The sequence below is a fragment of the Macrotis lagotis genome, chromosome 2 (assembly GCF_037893015.1).
Source record: "Macrotis lagotis isolate mMagLag1 chromosome 2, bilby.v1.9.chrom.fasta, whole genome shotgun sequence".
Taxonomy (NCBI): domain Eukaryota; kingdom Metazoa; phylum Chordata; class Mammalia; order Peramelemorphia; family Peramelidae; genus Macrotis; species Macrotis lagotis.
In genome coordinates, this window is record NC_133659.1 from 165,580,372 (window position 1) to 165,604,517 (window position 24,146).

The window sequence follows — 24,146 nt, forward strand, 5'->3', positions numbered from 1 at the left end:
TCAGAGAAGTTACTCCTCTCATCATGCAAACCATTTCTATATAGACCATTTTGGTGAGGCCAGACTCCCACGTCAGATCAAATGATTTAGTGTTGGAACCATGGAGACTACTGAGGCCAACTCCCTTATATATTAGATGAGGAAAAACAAAGAGCTTAAGTGATTTGCTTAAGGTCATGCAACTAAAAATAGATTTGAACTCATATCTTCCTAACTTCCAGTCCAACATCCACTCTGCTATACCCAGTTATTTATTGAAGGGATACTAATTAAGTTTTTTATAGTGATGTTTCCTGAAGGTTCTAAGTCAAAGACCTCAGAGTTACTGTTGGGGCAGCTAGGTGGCACAGTGGATAGAGCACTACCCCTGGAGTCAGGAGGACCTGAGTTCAAATCCAACCTAGGGCAAGTCACTTAAGTCACTTAACCCCATTGCCTTGCAAAAACCAAAAATAAAAGAACAGTTATCGTTAAAATGCTTGATAATTGGGAACACACACACACACACATATTCATATATATATATATATATATATATATATATATATATATAATTTATCTAATTTTTTAAAAATGTTGCTGACTTTCAAAAATGCCCCCTACGTAATGGATAGTATTAGCATTCCAATTTTACAGATAAGGAAACAGATAAACCCTAGAGGGCAATCCTTGAGATTTCAATTCCTATACTCATAACTGAAACTTTTAAATTTGAAAATGAGTACTTTTTTTTTTTTTACTAGAGAAGAAAACAAAATGAGACATTAGACAAATAAATTCTGCCCCTGACAAACAGCAGGCAAGGGTATTTTCATCAGTGAGTAAACAGCCAGGAAGCACTGTGCCACCCCTCCCTCTATGACCCTCCCGCATCTTCCTCCACTGATGTTTCTGCTTCCCCATCAACAACCACATCTTTCAACACAACCCATGGGAGATTTCACCTCCAGCTTCCCCAGCTTTTAGGAGGTATACCAAGCTTCAGCAGATCCAACAGAGCCCTTCTGTGGGCACCATTTGGGCAAAAGTGACTCACTGAACAGGAAAGATGGTGTTAAACAGGAAAGAGATAGACATCTCTGTGATCACAGTTTCTGATGGAGTGCTCAGCCTTTGGGGCCTTTTGCCAAAACTAATTAACTGAGAAGAGAAGAGAAGCTTGGTAACCCAAAGAGAGGTTCATTATCAGTAACCCAAGGTCCAATCATTTCTCAATAATTTTGGGACAGGTGACCTGTGCTTTGGTCAGTCCAGGGCCCTTGGCTTCTTTTCTTTCTGAATTTGGAACAAGAGAATCTGAATTCAAGCCTCAATTCTGCTACTTGATCTCATGACCTTGAAAAATTTCTGCATCTCTCAGTACCCCGTATGTTGTATACAGTAGACTTTTAATAAATGCTTGTTGAACTGGATCCAACCTCAGTTTCCTCATTGATAACATCGAGAAAAAAATTATCTCTAAGGCTCCTTTCAGTTCTGAGTCCTTAAGGTCCTACTACTACTACTCATACTTTGACTAACCCTTTGATTCATTATTCCTCTAAAGGTGGGCAGGGCAAAGAAGATCAGAGGATCAGATTTAAAATTAGAAGAGACCCTAGAGACCATCTAATTCAACCCCCTCTTTTTTACAGAAGAGAAAATTAAGGCCCAAGATCATACAGCTAGTAAGTGGCACCATTCTACTGATCACAAATCTAAGTCCTCTTTCCAGTGTTCCAAGCCGAGACCTCTAATTCCAATTTATCCATTGTTATAGGTTAGTTGCTTTGGTTGGAGGAGAATGAGATCAGTACTCAAAACAAACAATGGAGATTTTTCTTGAGTTTCATTTCTCCATGCTATTTTTATCCATATTGCCACTTGACTCTTAAACAACCTTTGGTCCTTAATCTGGGATTCAAAGAGAAAAATTTAATGGAGTATGCAGTATATTAGAGATACTTTGATTTGTAGATTTGATTTTGCCCAAGACTGAATGCTATAACACAACCCTGATCAGATTATGTCTAACTTCTTTGAACAGAATTATAATCAGCATAGAGATAATGGGACTTCACTTCAGGGAACAGGGAGGGAGAGGGAAGGGAACAGTTCCTTAAAGGTAAAAGGTTTGGGGGAGAATGAGCTTTGAATGTACTCATAAGATTTTCTTCTATGCCTCCCATCCTTCCCCATCTGACTATCCTCAGCAATATTAACTCTTCTCTCAACTCATCTGTTTTTACCCCAGGGTTAAAAAAAATTAATTATGACTCTGGCCCCCATACATAAGATCCCATGAGAATCACACCCAAAGCTAAGAAAAAAAGGAAGGCAAATTTATTACATTTCTTTTCCACTTATAAGTCAACTTCATTTCTCAAATTATAAACAAAAAGTGCTCTCAAATCATCCTGTACTAATTTCTTTTTGGCCTCAAGCACACACCAATTTGCACATTTCAAAAGTTAAACCAAGAGAACTGTAATTTTTCTTCAATGGTCATTTATTTGTTAAATGAGTCAGGAAACTATGCCAAAGTGAGTTTTATAGAGATTCAAAGTGAGCACTAAAAGAAAATACAACGTAGAAACTGGGAAGAGATGATTGAAAAAGAAGTCCTGCTCCCCATGCCAACATCTGCACCATCTCCTCTTAAAGACACAGAATTACAAAATGTGAAAAGGATTTGTGTCTTTAGTGTAAGCTTTATTATTCCATAGTCACGACCCAGAACCTGATAACTGTATTATTTTAAGATAGCCCAATCATATGGACTTCAAGAATGCAGTTGGTACAGAACCCTTCCAGTTGGGGGTCATCTTACCTCACAATAATGCCAATGAATAGAACCATTCCCAGGACCAGGCTTCCACCAGCGAGTAGGAATGTATAAGGTGAATGAGTAGAGCCAAGCCCTGTAGAAGGGGAGAGGAAAATATTACAGGTGTACCTCAGTTACTGTACTTCACTTCATTGCATTTTTTTTTAAAAACAAATTGAAGGCTTATGGCAACCCTGCATGTGTCATTTTTCCAACAGCATATGCTCATATTGTGCCTCTGTGTCACATTTTGGTAATTTTCACAATATTTCAAACGTTTTCCTTATTATATCTGCTCTGGTGATCTATGATCAGTGATCTTTGAAGTTACTATTAAAATTGTTTTGAGGCCCCATGAATTGCACCCTAAAAAACAGCAAAGTTATTCTATAAATGTTGTGTATTAGCTTAATTAATAACCCTACAATGGCTTCTTACATATTCATGTAAAAGGAGAATGATACTGCAAACTTTACTGTTGTCTTATTTTAGAAAATTGCTACAGCCACTTCAGGATTCATTAGTATTGAGGCAAGACTCTTCACAGCAAAAAGATTATATGATTCGATAAACACCCAGATGATGGTAAGCATTTTTTAGCAAAAAAGTATTTTTAATTAAGGTTATGAGTTTTTTAAGACATAATACTATTGCATATTTTAAATGACCATAGTATAATGTAAACATATTTTTATATGCACTGGAAAACCAAAGTATTTGTGTTACTTGCTTTCTTGCATAGTCTGGACCCAAACATGTAATATCTCCAAGGGATGCCTGTATATAGATTGTATTGTAAGTTTTGAAGGAACTATATCATATGTCAAGAAAATCACACTTATAATAATACTTAAATATAGGAAGGATACAGTGCTCATCAGCATAGGGAACTCCCAGTGTGGAAGCTCCTTTAACCAATACTGATCACAATTAATCTACAAATTATAGGATTATGAGGCTCTGGGAGTTAGGGAACTTGTCTAGAGTCATAAAAGTAGTAATCAGTCAATAAGCATTTATTAAGTATCTACAATGTGCCAGGCACTATGTAAGGATGATATCCTTGCCTACAAGATGCTTATATTCTAGTAGGGATGTAAGGAGTAGTAAGTGACTTCAGTGGGAATGCTTTCCTAACCCCCAGTCTTACACTCTGTCAATCATGACACTGTCTGTATTTGAGAGGCAGTATGGTGTAATGAGGAGAGTGTTGAATCTGGAATCAGAGGGCATGGGCAAGAAGTAATCTGAGCCTCAGGTCATAATAGATAAAATGCTGGGCTTGGAGTCTAGAAAACCTAAAGTTCAAATCCTGCCTCAGAAATGTTCAAGCTGTGAGACCTTGAACAAGTCATTTACCCTCATTATTCCACAATTTTCTCATCAGTAAAATTAGGGTCATAGGCTTTTATGTCTATGATTTTATGAATTGTAGGTATTGAATGAGATGCCTTTTAAAGACCCTTTCATCTCCAAACAATCAATCCTATGATTATTATTCACATTTTATTAGTACTTGGAGGCTTTTGAAACTTTTTCCTCTACCTTCTTTTATTCCATCTTCCCAATAGCCCATCACACCTTAGAGATTAATAGTGAAAAAAATAACATCATCTTGATTTTACAGAATTTTACAGAAGTTAAGACTCAGAGAGGTTAATGACTTTCCCAGTATCACACAACTTCAAAGTAATGACACAGGCAAGAGCCTGTTCATTAATTCAAGTTCATTAATCTTTTTTGTTAGTTATTTGGTTTTTTTTCAGAAAAGTTTTGTGATCCCATTTGGAGTTTTCTTAGCAAAGATATAAAAATGGTTTGCTCTTTCTTTCTCCAGCTCATTTTACAGATGAAGAAACTGAGGCAAATTGGGTCAAGTGACTTGTTCAGGATCACATAGTTATAAAGCTATGGGACCAGATTTGAATTCAGGAAGACGAGTCTTCCTAACTCCAGGTCTGGTGTTCTATCACTGCCACTTAGTTGTGTCATCCCTAACCCCATATACCATATTGCTTCTGAAAATAAAAAAAAATTTAAAAACCCACCTACTCAGCACAACAATGTCTAGGCCTGTGTAGACCCCTGCAGTAGTACCACCACTGCCTTCTTCCAGTATTTGCATACCCATCCTCCCCACCAGTCATATGCAAAGCCAGATGGTCTTAGGGTTTTTAAAGTCTAATCCCAGTCTTACTCAAGCTAGTAGTAAAGCAACTGTTTTTAACATACACCAAGTCTTCTTCCTAAACCCAGATGTGGCTTTGAGAAGATCAATTCTATGTAAACAACACTTTACATTTGTATGACACTTTATAATTTACAAAGCACTTTTCACAGGAACTCTGAGAGGATAGAGTAAGAATCCTAATCTTCTCTTTATAGATAAGAAAATTAAGGCACAGTTTCCCAAAATGGGTACTGTATGCTTCCTGTATTTAAGTATTATTGTAATAGATGTGATTGTCTTTATGTGTGATATAGCTCCTTCCAAACTTACAAAACTAACTGAGTTCTCTGTTAAGGGAAGTTAGGGGTACTTGGTAATACATCCTTATGTTGTACAATTGGGTGGATAGACTGGATGAAGTTGAAAGTGTGCTGGTCTTGGAGGCAGGAAGACCTGAGTTCAAATGCAGTCTCAGATACTAGCTGTGTGACCCTGGTCAAGTCACCTAATCATGTTTGCCTCAGTTTCTTCATCTGTAAAATGAACTGGAGAAGGAAATGACAAACTACTCCAGTGTCTTTGCCAAGAAAACCCTAAAAGGAGTTACAAAGAATTGGACATGACTAATTGACTAAACAACAACCTTACCTTTTAAAGGTTGATGTCACGAGGGGTAGTCAAGCCCACCCTGTCTTGTGTCTGAGGAAGGCTTTTGCATTGGATAGAGATCTATTCTGACCTACTCTGCTGCTTTCTATCTTCTTGGGATATCTTAGATACATCTGTCAAATATGTTCTTTTCCTGTGTTTTGACTTCCAAATGACTATGTAGAGCACAAATTCTTAACCTGGAGTGTGTCAATTTGTTTTAAAATATTTTGATACAGTCAAATGCGTAGAACACCAGTCTTGGAGTCAGAAGGACCTCAGATAACACAAGCTGTGTGACCCTGGGCAAGTTGTTTAACCCCAACTGCTTCACACCAAAAAAAAAAAAAATCTGATAAATGTATTTCAATATACTTATTTCTTTTGTAATCCACTGGATTTTGTTTAATGAACTTAAAAAGTTATTCTGAGAAGGAGGTTCACAGATGTTAAAACCAAACTTTTTGTGTGTGTTTATGATACCAAAAAAAATGAATCTCTAAATGTGGAGTATACATTATGGACTCAGTTTTGAGAAGCTCAATAAATGCATGGCCCTGTAGTTGATAAAAATCACTAACAACCCTTTAAAGTTTGCACTTCATTTATATCATCTAATTTAATCCTTTTGATGGCCCTGGGAGCTAGATCAGTTAAATGATTTTCCCATGATGCTAGCTAATGAATGTGTTCAATGGCATCCTGACTCCAAGTTCAAAAAAAGTCCAACTGGGCCCTACTGACTGAATGAGCATTTAGCATCTCCCTCCTTATAGGGGAAAATGTGTCTTCAGTTTCATTGAAATACTTTAAAAGACCAGGATTTCACTGATAGGATATGAATTAAAATCCCAAACTCTATGTTTTTGTAAATTATCTCTTAAATTGCTACTGCCAAAACCAAACACTTGGTGATAATTTCTCAGAGAAGCTTTAAATTCTCCAAAGTATTTCCTCACAAGTCCTTGCAATCAACGCCTATCAGGTGCTGGGGAAGGGCAGAGAAGTCAAATACAAATTTTCTCTCTACAAGAAGTTTTTACTATATAAGGGAAACTATGTGTAGCTATACAAGTGTATGCAAAAAATAAACCACATAAATGCAAGGTAATTGGAAGGAGGGCACTAGCAACTGAGACAACCAAGCAATTCTTAACCTGGGTGAAGACTACAAAGTTTTTCCCCCAAAATTATTTTGATAATTACATTTCTTTAATAATCCTAGTTATTTTAGTTTATGCAATAACTGACTTTACCAGACTGCTAAAGAAAGTTAAGAAGCTTTGGTGCTTGAGCTAAGTCTTGAAGGGAGTCTGGGAATCCAAAAAATTAAGGTGAGGGAGGTGTGCATTGGTACCTTGGGGATAAGGTAGTATAGTGGCTAGCTTAGTGGCACAGTAAATAGGGTACTGGGTCTGGAACCAGGAAGACCTGAGTTCAAATCCAGCCTCAGATATTTACTGGTATGTAACCCACAGAGCTTAAACTACTAGGTTGGGTAAGTAGCTTAACCTCTGTTTGCCTCAATTTCCTCTACTATAAAATGAAGATGATACTACAGTACTTCCTTCCCAGATTTGTGAGAATCAAATGAGATAATATTTATGAAATATTTGGAACATAGCAGGTTCTTCCTAAGTGCTTATTTCCTTTGTTTACAAATCAAAGGCTCAAAACCTTAGGACCTTTGCAAGAATATTTTCAGTTTCTAAGTCTTAAAATTAACTCTGAAATATCTTGCTACATAGAGCAGCTAGGTGGCACAAAGGTTATAGTGGCAGACCTGGAGTCAGAAAGACCCATGTTCCTGACAAATCCAGCCTTAGACACTTCTGAGCTGTGTGACCCTGGACAAGTCACTTAACTCTGTTTGCCTCAGTTTCCCCATCTGTTAAATGAGCTGCAAAAGGAAATGGCAAACCAATCCAATGTCTTTGCCAAGAAAACCCCAAATGGGGGCACAAATGTCAGACATGATGGAAAAATGACTGAACAACAATCTTTATACCTAGATTGTATATAACATATATGTATATCTACATGCATGTGAGCTTCTCAGGAATGAACATTTTGTATAAGTTTCTAATCTTATCTCAGGTCTCTCTCAGCTTCAAGTAATGAGTGCCAGCTGGGAAATGATTTCTAGGGCATTTCTTCACAGTCTTCTCCAATTCAAACTCTTCAGATTGGTTTTCAACCCATTATTCAAAATTACTAAGGTTTTTCCATACATCCTTTCCATCCATTGTTTACCCAGAGCTCCTAGAAATTGAGCACTGAAAAAAAAAATCACTCATACCTGGTGAAGTGTTAGAGGAGCCTTCAGGATTTTCTGGGGAAAGGCTCTTATTGTAGTTATCTGAGGTAGTAGGCTCCTGAAAACAATATCCCACAAGATCATTCATTCAGTGAGTATTTATTAACCACATACTTATCAAAGGTTCATAGCCTAGGGAACATAAAACTTGTGTACATTTTCAAATAATTATATTTCAATATACTAGGTTTCCTTTGTAACCCTATGTGTTTCATGCATTTAAAAACATTATCCTAAGAAGGGATCCATAGTCTTAATCAGATTTAAGAAAAATAAGAACTTGTAGTTTATTATTTGCCAAATTTTACTCCTGGAGGATTCAATAGCAGAAAAATTGTACTAGTCTCTTTTTGTTCTAGATACAGTTATCCTCTCTCTCTGAGACCCTATCTATTTTGGGGGTTCAATGCCTCCCAAATCTCTTCTGTGAGCTTTAGTGTCATATTTCTATCTGCCTCCTTAACATGTACTCTTCCTCAATGTGCTAAAGACAGCTTAAACCACTGGAAAGGGGGTGGCTAGGTGGTACAATGGTTAGAGCACTAGTCCTGGAATCAGGAGTACCTGAGTTCAAGTCCAGCCTCAGACACTTAATAATTACCTAGCTGTGTGGCCTTGGGCAAGCCACTTAAGCCCATTTACCTTGAAAAAAAATCTAAAAAAAAAAAAAACGCTGGAAAGAACTGATTGTTAAATGTTCAGTATAAGCATTTACACTTTGGAAAATGGCAAATGCTACAAATCAGGGCTTGATTTATTGTTCTGTTGATTTTCTAAACTTAAGAAAGTAATGGAGAGGAGCAGTTAGATGACATAAAAATTTGAATTCAAATCTAGTCTCAGTGATCCTGGCAAATCACTTAACCCTATGGTTCAAAAAAAAATAAAAGTGATGGGGAAAATGTTAATAATGCAAACTTAACTGTATCATTTCTAATGTGGAAATACATTTAAAATGATTACATACATATAACCTATATTAGATTGCTTGCCATCTTGGGGAGGGGAAATGAGAAGGAAGGAAAAAAATTTAGAACTGAAAATCTAATTAAAAATGATTGTTGAAAACTATCTTTATGTGTAATTGAAAAATTAAGGTATTATTTACATAAATAAAATAAATGTATCATTTTCACTTGGGGGGGGGAGCCAGTTGTTAAATATTTAGTAGCACACTTGCTTTCAGGGGCTTTCCAAATTCTACCTCAGACTCTTGGGCAAGTAATTTCATTTCTCTGGACGTCAGTTTCTTCCAGTGGTCCATGTGAATTCTAGCCTCTATATTTTTACCTTCCTAGAATACCTCCCCTCTCCAGTCGGATACCTACAAATAACTTCCAGAACTTTCCTTTAAGATCCAAACCAAATCCATCTTTCCCCCTAAAACAATCTCTCAGGATCCCAACTCTGTGAGGCCTCTCCCAAACAAAGAGCATTTATTATTTTCTTTCTTCCCATGTTTTGGCTTAACATATTATTATTATTTACCTTTTTTAGATATATGTTCAGTTTCCCCAACTAGACTGAAAACTTCTTGAGGCTGAGCTCATATTATTTTCCCTAACCTCTACTTTAACCCAGGACCCTACAGGCAAATAGATATTTACTGATGAGCTTTCCAGGGTCAAACACTGTTCTCTTACTCCCTCTCAGCTCCTGCCTTTCCTCTCTTCCCTAGTTTAGCCCAATGCCTGAACCACCACCTCTCTCTCTCTCTCTCTCTCTCTCTCTCTCTCTCTCTCTCTCTCTCTCTCTCTCTCTCCCTCTCTCCTCTCTCCCTCTCTGTTTCTCCTTTCTTTTGTCCCTTCTCTCCCTTTCTTCCCCTCCCTCCATCTCTCCCTTTCTCTTTCTCTTTTTTCCTCCCTCTTTCTGTCTGCCCCAAAGGGTTCATTTTCCTATAAGTAGCTGGCCACAAGGTTTAGTGACTAGGGAATTATGTCCCTAGTTAAAAAGACTTAGTAGGAAGGGAAAGAAATTAAATTACTTAAGATGAGGAGAGCTAAGAAGCTTTGTCTTTAATCTCTCAGTCAAATTATGATACCACAAACCTATTGGGGCAAGGACAGTTCAGTTCTATATTCTCAATCAAATTTCAGGAACTAATAAAGAATAGCCAGAACTAGTGACAACTTCATAGCTTACCTGTGAAAAGATGAATGATTCTGTCTCAGTTGCAGGGTGTTTGGCTTCTGCAGATTTAAGAAAAGGATTATTATTCACAATTAGGATAATGATTCACATTTTTCTAATGATTTGGAGTATGTGTTTTTGAGGCATTCTGGGTTAAATGACTTGCCCAGGGTCACACAGCCAGGAAGTATCTGAGGCTAGACTTGAACTCAAGTTCTCCTGATTCCAGAGCTGATGCTCAATCCACTGCACCATCCAGCTGCTCCTTTTCTAATGTTTTATGACATAATGGGTAGCACTGGCCTTGGAGTGAGAAAGACCTGAGTTCAAGACCTGACTCTAATACATATCAGCAGTATGACTTTGATCAAGTCACTTAATTTCTTTTTTGATTGATATTTTATTTTACTTTTCCAATTACATGCTATGAAAGATTTTCAACATTTATTCACTTGTACATTTATAAGTTACACATTGTTCTTCCATCTTCATTTCTCCCCCACCTTCCCTCAACAATGAACAGTCTAGTGAACATTGTACATGTATAATTATGTTTAACATGTTTATATATTATTCATTTTGTGTATGAAGAATTAGGACTAAGGGAAAAGAGAAAACTGTGGGTGAGGCAGGAAAAACATAAGAGAAATTTTTAAAAAATGAACTTAGTGTTCAATTGGCTTCTATGGGGGTTTTTTTTGGTTGTTTTTTGTTTTTTCATCTGGATGTGGACACTTAATTTCTTAATGCCCCAAGGCAATTCTCGAAAACTAACTTGTATATGAACTACAATCTACATTGGCTTTCCAAACAGGAGCTCCTTATACCCAGATCATTTATCTGGCCATTTACAGTGATGAAATACTTTAGAGACATTATTTCCTCTTGAAGCCTATGAGGTAGATAATCATCCTCCCCTTTTATAGATTACAGAAACAGAAGCTTAGAAAAATGTAATGCTTTGCCTAGAGCTGCTTGGTTAATAAATGTCAGAGCCAGGGCCTGTACAGTCCAAATCTAACACTCTCTGCCTTAGGGTTATTCCCTAAGATACTTCTGGGCTTTAAAAAATGGAACAAGTTCTGATGATTATGGCATTGACTTAGGAAACTTGTTAAAAGTCAGGATGGTTCAAATGACTTCTAAACATTCTCAGATTCTCCGTGGGAACTAACTCTTCCAAGGCAGCAAGGGGACAAAGGGCTGACAATGGGATGCTGGAATATGACTAGGATAGAGTGGAATGTCTTCTGGGTTTTGAAATATTTATTATTTTTTGTTTGTTCACCAATTCAACATGAAGTTAAAAATAACATTGTGAGGGTTTATGAAGGAATGTCAATATGAAGACTATATGAATACTCCATGGGAGAGTCAAAAAAGAAGTGGATGGAGAAGATGGCAGCCATAGATGAAGGGTAGTCCAATGCGGTTTATCATAAGAAGAATGAATGGACTTTGCAATGTGGTTCAGATGAAGTTTATCGAGAATTATTGAATATCTGCTGTGGACAAGATGTTGTGGTAGGCATTGGGGGAAGAGTGGTGGGGATGAAGAGAGGGAGAGAATGTTCCTGCCCTCAAGTTGCTTATAATCTAGTCAAAACCAGGCTTTCAGGAAACTGAAGCAATTTAATTTGGGGAGAATAAATGGACAGAGAGAAGAGTCCATCTTAGACTCAGTTTCTTCTCTCAGTGTAATTGAAATGAAAGGTAGGGGACATGGTGATGAGATAAGCCCCAGAATAAGACTGGGACTCTCAGTAGTAGCACTCAATAAATAAGAATAAATAAGTCCCATAGAGGACAGTGAAGTGAGAAAATAATAGTGTGGGTAACTGTCTTTGGAAGGAAATATATATCACTGTTGAATGTTGAAACCCTGGAATAAAACCTTAGTGACCCTGCTCTTGTTATAACTTTGAGTGGAGGATGGCCAACTGAAATTTAAAGTGGAGTAACTTTTTCATCTCTCAAGCCATCATTCTCTATTTCTTTTTTCTTTTACAATAGATTCCTAGAAAAAGTTTTCTATGCTCACTGCCTCTACTTTATCTCCTCTCAGTTTCTTGCAATCTGACAGCCATATCATTCAATTGAAACTGATCTCTATAAAGTTATCAAGTATACTTTAATTTCCAAATCCAATAACTTTTGCTGACTTAATCTTTGTTGACTTTCCCTAAAGCATTTGACATTGTTGGGCACCTTCTCCTTCTGGATGTACTCTCTTCTCTGGCATTTTGGGGTCCTGTTCTTTCTTGATCCTCTCTCTCTTTTGCTAGACTATCAATTATGACATTCCCCAACTGTATATGAATCATAAAATTCTATCTTGGGTTATCTTTTCTTCTTTTTCTATACTTTTTGATACTGTGACCTCTTCAGCTCCCATCAATTTAATTATTACTTCTACAGATGGTTTCCAGATCTGACATCCTAACCTAGTCTTTTCCCCAAGTTCTAGGTTCACATCACCATTTCCCTATTAAATATTTTAGACTGGATGTTCCATAGGCATCTCAAACTCAAACCTGATATACCCAAAGCAGAATTCATTACCTCCATACCATCATCAAACCCACCCTATTCCTACCTTCCCTGTTTCTGTTGAAGATCCCACTATCCTTCCAGCCACTCTTATTATCAGGATCATGCTCATTTCTTCTCTTCCCCCTAGCTTCTGTACCAATTAGTTGCCAAGTCTTTTAGATTCTATCTCTACAATTCCTATCGTAACTATGTCTTTTCTCTACTCACAGAGATACCACCTTAGTTCAAGCCCTTATCCCTCTTAGCTTCCTGCCTCTGGTCTCATCTCATTTCAACACATCCTGACAGATGGAGGGGTCCTAAAGCAAAGGACTGCCTGTCATTCCCCTACACAAAAAAGCTCCAGTGGTTTCCTATTGGCTTTAGAATAAAATGCAAATTCCTCTATTTGACATTTAAAACTTCGGAATCTGGCTTCACCTTACTTTTCCAGGTTTCTTTCACCCCTTCGTGCATTATATTTCCAAATTGGTCTATGTCCTTTTTTCTCATACACAACATTCTATTGCTCACCTGCATGTCTTTGCATAGGTTGTTCCTCATATCTGGAATGCCTTCTTCCCTCGTCAATGCCTCACAGAACCTCTAGTGTCTTTCAAAACTTAACTCAAGCCCAATTGTTAGCTTTTCTCCCTACCCCTATGGTATGAGTATATGATTTTTTCCAGATAGAATACAAGCTCTCGAGGGCAGGGAATTTTTTTTTTAATTTGATGCTTAAGGCTCAGGAAAAGTTGAGACTTAATAACTGCCTATTGACTGATCCTTCTGCCTTATGAATTGTTGTCATTATTCAGTCATGTCCAATTCTTTGTGATCCCATTTGGGGTTTTCTTGGCAATGATAATGGAGTAGTTTGCCATTTACTTCTCCAGCTCACTTTATAGAAGAGGAATTGAACAGGGTTAAGTGACTTGCCCAGGGTCACAACTAGTATGTGTCTAATGTCAGATTTGATTTCAGGAAGCTGAATCTTCCTGACTGCAGTGCTCTTTCCACTGCGATACAAGTTGCCCTCATCTTATGAAAAGATTCAACCTAAAACTAGGTAAGAAGAACCCCAAAGAATTAGTGGACTAAATTAATTTCATGGAAATCAAATCAAGCCATGAAGTTGGTATCAAGAAGACAAAACAACTTGAATAGTTGCAATTCTATCTAGAATTTTCAATTATAGAATCAGCCACAGAAATATAGCCTTAGAGCAATAAGGCACCTTAGAGGTCATCTAGTCCAACCTTCTCATTCTACAGATGAGCAAACTGAAGCCTAACAGGGTTAAATGAATGGCTCAAGGTCAAAATGTTAAATCTCAAATGTGGCTGACCATATCCCATTATAGCAACTAAAGGTCGTTATAGACTTTGATAGTCTGTAAGAAAAGGCAGGTTTTGCGGATTTTGCATTGTTATTATAGGGATCACAATAAGATCCAAGATTTAGAACTAGAAGGGGATTAAAGGTCTTTGAGTCCCCTTTCTCATTTTGCAGGTGAGAAAACTGAGGCCTGTGACTTTCCCAATATCACACAGAGAGATAATAGTGAGATTTGAACTGGGAACCCGAGTCTAAATCCAGTTCTTTTACAATTGTAAACATATTGATCTATTATGTAAATATGTAAACTGTGTAAATATTCATATACATATAAAGTTTATAATTTAAATAACAATCATTTTACTTGATTGTATTCAGTTCTTCAGTCCTCACTTTACTTTTCTTTTTTTTAAAAATTGTATTTATGGGGCAGCTAGGTGGCGCAGTGGATAAAGCACCAGCCCTGGAGTCAGGGGTACTTGGGTTCAAATCCAGTCTCAGACATTTAATAATTACCTAGCTGTGTGGCCTTGGGCAAGCCACTTAACCCCATTTGCCTTGCAAGAAACCTAAAAAAAATTGTATTTGTTTAAGGCATTGGTTAAGGTCACAGAGCTAAGCAATTATTATTGTGTCTGAGGTCAAATTTGAACTCAGGTCCTCTTGACTCCAGGGCCAGTGTTCTATCCACTGTGCCACCTAGCTGCCTCCCTCACTTTAGTTTTGAACTGAAAATAATCTATATCAAAATGGAAAAGATTTTTGTTTTATTTCAATCCAGGACTGCTGAACTACTGAAACTGAAAAAAAAATCAAGGACAATACTCAAATAAAAAATAATTTAATTTAATTAAGTAATTTGGAGAGTTGGATTTGAGTTGGAGAATGAGAAGTTTTAAATGCTCAAGGTCCCCAGTTTTAAAATTAAGACCAGAGGATACAATGTTCTATTCAATAAATATGACAAATAGGTAAACATTAAGTCATGTAGGGAAGTGGATAGAGTGCCAGGTCTGGAGTCAGGAGGATGTGTGTTCCTGAGTTCAAATCCAACCTCAGACACTTAATAGCTGTGTGAACCTAGGCAAGTCACTTAATCTGTTTGCCTCAGTTTCTTCATCTGTCAAATGAGGTGGAGAAGGAAATAGCACTTTAGTATCTCTGCCAAGAAAATCTCAAAATGGGGTCAGGAAGAGTCAGATACAAGTGAATCACAACAATAAAAATGCCTCCTTACTGTTAAGTTGATGAAGATGGTGAAAAGGAACCTGAAGGAGAAACAGGGAGTAAGGAAAGGAAGCAAAGAGCAAAACAAGAGGAAAGAGAGAAACTGGATTGGAGGAGTAGGGAAAAACTGTGAGACACAATGTGTGGGCAAAGGAAAAGAAGGAAGAGAGAACAATACAAAAAGCCCTTTAAATGCTAATGAGCTGATTAATGTTATTCACACATCTTCATTTGCTCTTTTCTTTTTAGAGCTAAAAAAGATAACCACTATAATTTTAGGAATATTTGAGGGAAGAATTATCTTCTGACCCTGAGATGCAATGTAGAACATTCTTTTTCCAGTCTAGACAAGCTCTTTGAGGGCTATAGATTGCCCCCTCCCTTGTCTAGATGCTCTCATAAATCAGACATAAACATAAGCCTCTAAATTTGCTCCAATACATTTGAGGAGGTGCTTGGGTAGCCTGAAGGTTGTAACTATGGTTTGTTTGTTTTGTTTTGTTTTTTACGAGGAGGGTTCAGGAAGGGATATTTAAAAAGGATTTCTGAGGGATTGATTGGTAAGGTTCTTTTTCCAGACTAGTAGGGATTGCCCAATTTCTTCCCTACTATGTTCATTATATTCCCAATATTTTCTTTAAAATGTCCTAGATCTTATTAGGCCATCCAGACTTGGCTGCTTTTATCAGCTCTAAAGTAAAAAAAAAAAAAAAAAAAAAAAAAAAACCTCCCACAGAAAATGAGCATTTGGGCAAAATCCAATAAAATATCTCCTTTGTGAAAATGGTTGCTATGCAACTATGGGTCATCTCCATTCATGTGTTATTAGCATCAAAGTGCTGTTCTTTCCTCGCTGACATCAGCAATTGAAGTCACAATCACTGGAGCGGGTGCTAAGACACCCTCTGCTCTGGCCATCAGCTCAGTGGCTTAGAGCTCAAGACTAAGCCTGGAATAGGTGACACAGAACCACAAAACTTCAGAGCTGGAAATCCAAATTCATATCTGGAAAAAGATCTTATGAAAGCTCCCCCAAAGCCGTCTTCCAGGTTTCACTTAAAAATCTCCAAAGAGGAAGATCCCAGCACTCTAGAGGCAGCCTATTCCACAAAATTGCTAGCAACTTTTTCAACATCAATCAATTAATTATTTGTTATAATTGCTAACTAATATCTAATTGTCTTCATTATAATTTTGCTACAATGATTAAACATAATTGTGATTGCCCTATGTTAATTATTACTTTATTTACAAATTACTAATCAATAAATAATTATTGAACACCTTCTTGTGGGCCAAACACTATACTAGATGTTGGACATGCAAATAATGAAAGAGTCCCTGACCTCAGGGAGCTTCCATTCTATGTGGAAACAACATGTATGTGGAGATCTGCAATAAATACAAAATAATTTGGTTGGGGGAAAAGCCACTAGAACCTGGGGAGACGTTCATGAAGAAGGTGAGTCTCAAATTGAATACTGAAGAAAACTAAAAGTTTAAAAGAATTGGAGGTGGTACATTTCAGGCATGGGGGTGGAGGGTGGGAGGGTGGGACAAAGAGTAGTGTGAAGAATAGCAAGGAACCAGTTTGACTGAACTACAGTGGGGAAGAGTTATAATACTTAGTAATACAAGAACATCCCACAGAGTATTCCCAGTGTAGCTTTTAGTGGTTCCTGCTGACCTCTTGAGATATGCTTCCAGGCATGTATATGACTCATGGATGAGAGGCTTATGCAGTGAGATGACAAAGAATTTGGTGATTGACTGTTGAATTGGAAGAGCTGTTGATTCAGTGGATTCACAAAAGGGACTCACCTGCCTTTTTTGCTATTCTCTGCTTTTCTGTGTGGATATGTGCAGGAAACACTGTTTTCAACCTGCTTGGATGAAGGAGGGGTCCATTTCCCAAAACAGCCTTCTAAAACTGTGAGCACATGGTCATAAAAGTACATCTTGCCTAGGCAAACCAGTGCCTGGGGTAGGTGTATCCCATTTGTGTTTATTCTGTCCTTGTCTTTGGCATATGAGTACTTATTTCATCAGGTGGAAGCATTTTTTTTTGTATGTACACTGAGTCACCTGTCAGTCTAGCTCAGTACCCAATTAAGGGCATCTTCGTCATCTCACAGTGCCTTAGTGATAAGTCATATGTGGCTGGAAGCCAGTCCCAATGCTCCCACAATATTGGTCAGGACCAGGAGAGAGAACTCCTAGCATGCTTTATAGGATTCCCTTGTTATCTAAGTCATGAAAGATCATTTGACCCTAGAATGTGAAGATCTTGAAATGCTAAACAAAGGAGTTCTTATTTGATCCCAGAAGTAATGGGTAACCCCTGAAGCAGAGGAGCAACATGGACAGATCCCTGCTTTAGGAAAATCAATTAAGCAGTTTGTGGAGGATGAATCAGAAAAGGGAGGTACCTGGGACAGGAAAACCAATCAGGAGAATACCGCAATAGCCTAGGGGATGGGTAATAAGGGCTTGAGTTAGATAGCTATGTGAGTAAAGAGAAGAGAATACCTTTGAGAGATTTAGCATCTCCCTCTCAAGGTTGTTATGAGGACAAAATGAGATTATTTAAAAAGCACTTTGCTTAAAGCTGTAAATAAACATTAGCTATTTATTATTATTATTATTATTATTATTATTATTGAGACAGAATGAATAGGACTTGTCAAATGATAGGATATATGGTATGAAGAAGATTGTGGAGTCAAGGATAACTCTGGATGACTAAAAGTTTGGTAATGCCATCTACAGAAAATGGGTCAGAAAAGGGGAGGATCTTGGGGAATTAAGATATATATGATATGTATATATATATATACATATATATGTATATATATATATGGGACATCCAGTTTGAATAATAATAGGTAGTTGGCAACAAAATGGAGGACAGGAGAGAAGCTAGGTCTACATGTATAGATCTGTGATTCCATGGAAACTGAAGAAGTAACTGAGAGAAAAAGTATAGAACAGAAGAAAACTCCTGCCAAAGCATTTGGGGACACTCATAGTGGGTATAACAGAGATAATAATCCAGCAAAGTGGACTAAGAAGGATAGATAGGTAAGAAGAAGTCCAAGAGACAAATGACAGAGGGGTCAAAAAAGGAAAGAAAATTGGGGAGGGGGGAAGAGGCAATCAAAAATGTCAAGATTAAAGTTCTTAGAAGCACCCTAAATTTGCCTCTTTTCAAGCCTCATCTCTAAGGGTTAGGTAGAACGAATCAAGAGATCTGAGTTTGAGTTCTTATTTTGCCACTTATCTCCCTGAAACATGCCTATTAAAGCATGGATGAACAGCCACTGATACCTGAAGTATTGAAGATCCTTAGAAACATGACCTTCCACAACTAGCACTCTTTTTTTTTTTTAGGTTTTTGCAAGGCAAATGGGGTTAAGTGGCTTGCCCAAGGCCACACAGCTAGGTAATTATTAAGTGTCTGAAACCGGATTTGAACCCAGGTACTCCTGACTCCAAGGCTGGTGCTTTATCCACTGCGCCACCTAGCCACCCCAACAACTAGCACTCTTGGCAGAACTCCACAGGTGACAGTCACTGATCCATTATAACTACAGGCAGGGATCTAATCTAGGCAGCAGTGCCCAAAGTTCAGTTCTATACTATCTGAAGAGGAGATGAAACAATGTAGGTTTTCCCTATGACTAGGCTGAGAACCTTAACTCATGCTTAAACCCAAAGAGGCCATTTGTCAAGAATTCCTTCTCCTTGGCTCACATCAATCAGATGTCTTCCCTCACTCTCTCCTCCATCCATGAAAAAGTAGTCCTCTTTGCCAAGGCAGATCCTTCCTCCATTTCTTTGCCAACATATTGCCCCCTTCTTTCATCCCCACTATAATCTTCAAGCTTTCTGTCAGTTGGCAACTTCTCTGCTGCCTACAAATACACACACACACACATCTTCTCCATTTTTTTTAGGTTGGTGTTTTTTTGCAAGGCAAATGGGGTTAAGTGGCTTGCCCAAGGCCACACAGCTAGGTAATTATTAAGTGTGTGAGACTGGATTTGAACTCAGGTACTCCTGACTCCAGGGCTGGTGCTTTATCCACTACACTACCTAGCCACCCCCATCTCTGACTTTATCTGATCATTCCTACTAACTATCCTCCTATATTTCTCCTCTCCTTTGTGGCTAAAATCACTGGCAAAACTATCTACAATCTAAATCTCCTTTTTCCTCCTCTTACATCCTTTGCAGTCTGGTTTCCTATCTCATCACTTTCTCCAAATTTAAGCATTCTCTTTCCAGTGTCACCAGTGACCTCCCTATGATAATCATCTTTCCCTGCATGCTCTCTCCTCTCTAGATTTCCATGACACTGCTTTCTCCTGGTTCTTCTCTTACATCTTTTAACTACCTTACAAGTTCCTCTATGTCTCTTCGCCTAGGTCATGCCTGACTTTAGCTTGACCCTTCCTCTTTTTTTCCTCCCTCTCTGTGCTCTCAGTTGGTGATGTCATCAGCTCCCATGAGTTGAATTATTATTTCTATGCAGATGATTCTCAGATCTATATAGGCAATGCTAGTCTCTTTCGTGAGTTCAGACTTGACATCTAAAATTGAAATGGACTTCTCAAACTTCAGATGTCTTATAGACATCTAAAATGCAACAGGTTCAAAGGGGAGCTTATCATCTTGCCTTCAAAATCTTCATTTTTTCTGACCTTCCCTATTGAGGGCACCACTGTCCTCTCAGTTACCACTTCACCAATCTCACAACATCAGGATCATCTTCAACTCATTCACATTCATTCCACATATCCAATATCCAATCTGTTTCTAAGTTTGGTTATTTCTGCTTTCACAACTTCCCTTGTATATGTCTTGTTCTGTCCACACAATTGAAACCCTGGTCCAAGTCCTCATCACCTCATTGCCTGACCTATGAGTAGTTCATGTAAAAAAAATCTGGGAGGCTTTTACTGATCATACTCTTAATATGAACTAACTGTGTAACACAGCTGCTAATAGAGCTACACTTTAAGATAAAAATGGCTCACATTTATAGAATCGATAGAATGTAAGCTCCTTGAGAACAGGGACTATTTAGTTCTTGTATTTATATCTCTAGCACCTAGAATAGTGACTGTGATATAGTAGATGTTTAACAAATGTTAGCCAAATGAATGAATGTATGTAAAACTTTAAAACTTATAAAACTGGAGACTTTCAGGACAATGGAAGAATGATAAGTCACAAAAGTTCAATTATATAACTCAAAAATTTTAAAAATCTGTTAGAGATTCTCTAAACATTGTTTTTAAGAAAGAGAAAAGGAGAGGCAATGGTGCACCCACCTTGTATGAAGCACCCCCCTTGGAGGCAGAAGGATCTGAGTTCAGTACCAGCCTCAGATATGTGATCCTGGGCATGTCCTTAAATCCCAATTTCCAAAAAAACCCAAAACAAACTAAAAATAACAAAGAAAGAAATACAGATCAAGAGAAGAAGCAGAAATTGAAGGCAAAATATCCAAAAACCAGCCACAGAAGCACAAGGAATGAAATTAGAAATTTCAGAAATCACAATAAAATGGAGAATGAACACACTGAAGGAACTAAGGAGGAAATGGAATTAGAAAAATACAATGAAATAAAGAAACACAGGACTTAAGTGAACTAGTCTTAAGAAATTCTAGGACAAGATGATGATAAAATTCCTCTTTTTAGAGATATCCAAGAGAAGAAAATAAAACAACAGTTTCAACAAATAACAGGATTATTTTGCTGGAGAGAAAAATGATACACACAACAACTAAAGCCGAAACAACAAGCCCAGGAAATGACACAACTGGAAAAAATGTGGAATTTATGCAGGCAAAAGTGATAGATGCTAGGGTAGGGCACAAAGGAAAAACTATAATTGTGGGGCTTTCCAAAAACTGAGGAAAAAATATCTGATTACTCTATTCCAAGTAACCATAAAGGAAAAAATCAGAGGAAAAAATTCTAAGAGGACAGTTTGTAAACTGACAGCATTCACATGATACCAATAATGGTAAACTCCAAATTCAATTCATCCAGACATCATCTAAAAGTAGCATTAGGAGGATTAAAGCTTAAAAAAAAGGTGAGTCTGAGAGAAAAGCTAAGGATAACAATAAAGGATCTTTTATTAACTATATTGGGGAAAATAAGATGATCAAAAAGGGATATAGTGAGTTTGGAGTAAGGAAAATCAAGATTGCATCCTATCAGGCAGTTACTAGTTGCATAATCCTACTATTCAACCCCTCTGTCCCAATTTCTTCATCTGCAAAATGGGGATTAATAATAGAACTTACATATGCATAAAATATGTATAGGTCTTTCTTTTCAAAATTAAAAGTACTATATAATTGTTATTTATATCAGCTAGTATTATTAACTGGAAAAAGTTATCTCTTCTAGTAGATGAAATGATGATAATACTGACAAGGAGGAGAGCATTGACTTGTTCTAACTTTGCTTCTGTTTTTTTATGCCAATAAATTAATTTGGGACCTGAATAAAAATGGTTAATATATATTTGAACCCCAAGACAAGTAGGAAGATGGTAGGAGTATACAAAGCTGCCTTTGAAGAAGTCTAGTTACTTTCAATCTAGATGACCTATATAGCCCAAGCTTCTGAAAGATCTGGCAAATATGATGGCTGAATTACTGACGGTAATTTTGGAAAGACTCTAAAAAATAAGAGGGGTACTATAAAAAATGAAGAAGGACAAATAGTTTGCACCAATCTTATGTGCAAGGTACACATGCACACATATACACAGAGAAATAGAAGAGTTTGCAAATTATCAGCCTGAGAGATTGCTTGACTTCAATTCCTGACAGAATTCTGCAACATAGCATGAAATGGATCGTTAAGTGAACAACTAGAAAAGAAAGCAGTGATCACGAAGAGCTAGTGTAACTTCTTCACAATGTTCATATTGAAATATGATTGAAAGCTGAAAAAAAAATCCCTTTTTTTCTTTTTTTTTGGACTAGGTTACTAAACTTGTAGATCAGGAGACTACTGGAGACAAAAGTTTATATGAATTTTTGTTAGGCAGATAATCTCTCATACTATTCTTGTGGGCAAGTGAGGAAAGGTTGCCTAGGAGATGACAATTCTACAGATTCAGAATAAATTATTGGACTGAAAGGGAACTTGTTAATGGTTCTGTGCACATGACCCTGGGTTTTGGAAGGCCATCATAGCAAATGCAAGTTTTGGCTGTTTCTACCAAGCTGGAAAAGCTTCAAATTCTACACTGATTACATAAAGTTTTTCATTTGTGTGGTTGCTCCTTTTCCAGATATGGATCACAACTGTTTTACAATTTGGGAGATAAATGGTCTTTAAGAGGAGGCATGCATACATAAAAAACTCATCTGATTATAAACAACCTAGGATGATCCTCTTCATACTTAGTTTGGCTAGTTCTCAGATGGAAAACAGTTTGTTTTACCAGTGCAGCTCCTAGAGAGGCTGAAATGAAAGATAATTTGGAAGAGGGTCCTTTGTATAAACAAACCCCCAAAATCAGTCCTTGGTCTCATTCTGTTGGACATTTTTATCAAAGACTTGGAAAAGGCACTAATAACATGCTTATCAAATTTGCAAGAGACACTAAATTGAATGTCAGTCAGGATTCAAAAATCTTTACAGTTCAGAGCACTAAGTCCAACTAATAATTTAATGAGGACAGCAGAGGGCTTGGAGTCAGGAAGACTCATCTTCATGAACTCAAATCAAGCCTCAGACATTTATTATTTGTGTGACCCTGGTCAAGTCACTTTAACCCTGTTTAGCATCTAGCAAATGAGCTGGAGAAGTAAATGGCAAACCGCTCCAAGTATCTTTGCCAAGAAAACTCCAAATGGGGATATGAAGAGTCAGACACAACTGAACAACAAGGCATTATGTACCTGGTGAGACTATGCTTGGTGAAGTGGCCTCATTACCATTTTGAATTTAATGCTACAGTTTTCAGTCATTATCATCACTGAAATTCCAAAAAGTCAAGAACAAAGGCACTGGATCTACTCCCTCCCCAAATCTACCTGTCCATGGGGTGCCTGTGACCTCCTTGCTCCATTCACTCCATCTGCCATGATCAAACTCCTCCCGGGCCCGAATCTTCACAAAATGCTTCATGCCCATCAAGGCATCACTGATAATTAATGAGTGTTTGCCCTTCCTCTGAAAGAGAAAGTCACAAAGATATGGGAGTTTTACTTAGGCACACACATATAAACAGAGACACAGTCACATACACCATGTGTGTACCCAATGCATCTCTAAAACACATACATTTATTCACAATCATATATACACACAAATACAAAGCATAAAATGTCTTTGACCATATACATATAATATTCTAATGTACATGTACACGTGATTCCACTCTGCCTTTATAACTTTTACCCATCAATTAACTTCTACTCTCTACTAGCTTCTGCTGGTAATTAATAATGCAATATTAATGTAGTAATAACACATTTCAATGGTCCTTTAAGCCTTTAAAACATTTCTTTCCTCTAACTTTGCCAGGGGCAGGTAGGTGGCACAGTGTTGGGCTTGGAGTCAGAAAGATCTATTCAAATCTGATCTCAGATACTTACTAGTTATGTGACCCTGGACCAGTAGCTTAACCCTGTTTGCCTCAGTTTCCTCACCTATAAAATGAGCTGGAGAAGGAAATGGCAAACCATCTCAAGTAGTTTTGCCAAGTAAATCCCAAATGGATCACTCACTGAAACAACTGAAGAACAACAACAACCACCAAAATGGTTATCTGTAGTAGTCCTTCCCAATATGATCCAGTCCTGCTCCCATGGCCCCCTAAAAGAAGTTGATTTGAGATAGTTACTCAACACTGTACTACTTCAGCAAAAATGAATCTTGGCTCTACTGACACTCCATAACTGTGTGAGCCTGGCAAAGTCACTTGGGCACCTTCCTAGG

General features: G+C 37.5%; 1 protein-coding gene across 1 annotated transcript in view; it reads right to left on the reverse strand.

The window, feature by feature from the left end:
- IL6R (interleukin 6 receptor) overlaps positions 1–24,146 on the reverse strand; it is a 105,754-nt gene that overhangs the window by 6,789 nt on the left and 74,819 nt on the right. Inside the window, exons 7-10 of the mRNA XM_074223390.1 lie at positions 23,240–23,378; positions 10,084–10,130; positions 7,924–7,999; positions 2,810–2,900 (exon numbers count right to left, since the gene is read on the reverse strand). Of these exons, the coding sequence (XP_074079491.1) occupies positions 2,810–2,900; positions 7,924–7,999; positions 10,084–10,130; positions 23,240–23,378 (353 nt within the window). The remainder of the gene's footprint in view (positions 1–2,809; positions 2,901–7,923; positions 8,000–10,083; positions 10,131–23,239; positions 23,379–24,146) is intronic.